General features: G+C 34.6%; 1 protein-coding gene across 1 annotated transcript; it reads left to right on the top strand.

Moving 5' to 3' along the window:
* Positions 1 to 5: 5 nt before the first annotated feature.
* LOC111381511 (auxin efflux carrier component 5-like) lies at positions 6 to 1,479 on the top strand (the record flags this gene model as incomplete). Its single annotated transcript, XM_023005297.1, has 5 exons — positions 6 to 439; positions 580 to 665; positions 769 to 926; positions 1,213 to 1,289; positions 1,382 to 1,479. Coding segments are annotated over 5 exons (828 nt in total), but the record flags the coding sequence as incomplete, so codon positions are not given.
* Positions 1,480 to 1,711: the final 232 nt, after the last annotated feature.

Here is a 1,711-nt window from a genome sequence, read left to right as displayed (position 1 = left end):
CGTTATGGGCTAAGTGTAGTAGCAAAGGAAGTTATTGCTGGTCTATAACAAGCTTCTCTTTGTCTACACTTACTAATTCTCTTGTTGTTGGGGTACCCCTTTTGAAAGCTATGTATGGACCTACGGCTGTTGAACTTGTTGTTCAGTTTTCAGTAATTCAGGCCATTGTATGGCTAACAATCCTATTGTTCGTCTTAGAAATCAGACGAACTGAAAATGACTTTTATTCCAATAATAATAATACAGATACTTTAGCTTTTGGAGACAAGACGTGTAAAGATTTGGAAGAAAATGCTACTGCAAAGACGGAGGATGAGTTGAGCAACGCCACCAGACCATCTTTCTGCTCTTTGCTGAAAACTGTTGGCCTCAAACTTGCAATGAATCCAAACTCATATGCATGTATAATAGGCATCATTTGGGCATTCTTAGCTAACAGGTATACATATAGCATTCGATTAGTAAATTCTTACACGAACTTATATATATATTTTTTGATCTGTTTAATCTACTTTTTGTGGGATTACTAACTTATTTAGTTTCACTTTCTTAAATATACCAAATTATATTATTAATTAGGTTTCATTTGCAAATGCCTAGCATCATAGAAGGATCAATTTTAATCATGTCGAGAGCTGGTACAGGCACTGCCATGTTTAGCATGGGTGAGAGACTGATCATATCCCTGCATGTCTAAACAAATTACACCAACAGAGCAAAAATTCAAGCGTGTATATATTATGTTATCTATGTGTTTCTATTGATCAGGGTTGTTCATGGCAATGCAAGAGAAAATAATTGCCTGTGGTGCAAGTTTAACTGTATTTGGAATGGCTTTGAGATTTATTGCTGGACCACTCGCCATGGCCTTCGGTTCGCTCGCAGTAGGTTTGCATGGCGATGTCTTGCGTGTTGCTATAATACAGGTAGCTTCCACCAAAATTCATCACATGACTGAAATGGCATAGAATTTCGCCCTGTTTGGCTCCATTTCATCCAAGATACATTTTTCTCCCCCTCTTTTCAAACACTCATTCCCGAATAAAATAATATCACACATGTAAATCCAAATTTATTATTATTTTTTAATTTTCAAAAAGTCATTATTCTAAAATATTTTTTTCTCGGCAATGCAAAAAGGTATTCACTATCATATACTAGGTGACGAGAGTATTCCTTATTCTTTGATTTATTAATTATTTTACTTTGCAGGCGGCATTGCCACAATCCATTACCTCCTTTATTTACGCGAAGGAGTACGGGTTACATGCAGATGTACTTAGCACAGCGTAAGTCAAATAACGAATTGCAATTTTGATCAGTTATTTCTATGAAAAATTAAATTAACAGAAACTTTTTTTTTTTTTTTTCCAAATTTCAGTGTTATCTTTGGAATGATTGTGTCCCTCCCGGTGTTGATCGGTTATTATGCTGTTTTGGAGTTTGTACAATGATGATCTCTATTGTTAAATATAGGTCACAGGCCAAATTTGATATACATATAGTATTAATTGTTTCAATTACTAATTTTTGTATTATTTTATCAAATCTTTCCACTATGATTGACGATGACTGTTTCAGAATTTTCCCTAGCTGGCTAGGTAGAATCCATACAGTAAGGATTTTACAATAACACGCCATATTTCTATCTGGGAGCGCTTTTAATCCCAAATTTATCAGATTTTGATAGATAGGTCAAAATTTTCGTAAC

The sequence above is a fragment of the Olea europaea genome, unplaced genomic scaffold (assembly GCF_002742605.1).
Source record: "Olea europaea var. sylvestris unplaced genomic scaffold, O_europaea_v1 scaffold23182, whole genome shotgun sequence".
Classification (NCBI taxonomy): Eukaryota; Viridiplantae; Streptophyta; class Magnoliopsida; order Lamiales; family Oleaceae; genus Olea; species Olea europaea.
The sequence above is the reverse complement of the archived record's forward strand: the minus strand, read 5'-3'. Positions and strand labels throughout refer to the sequence as shown.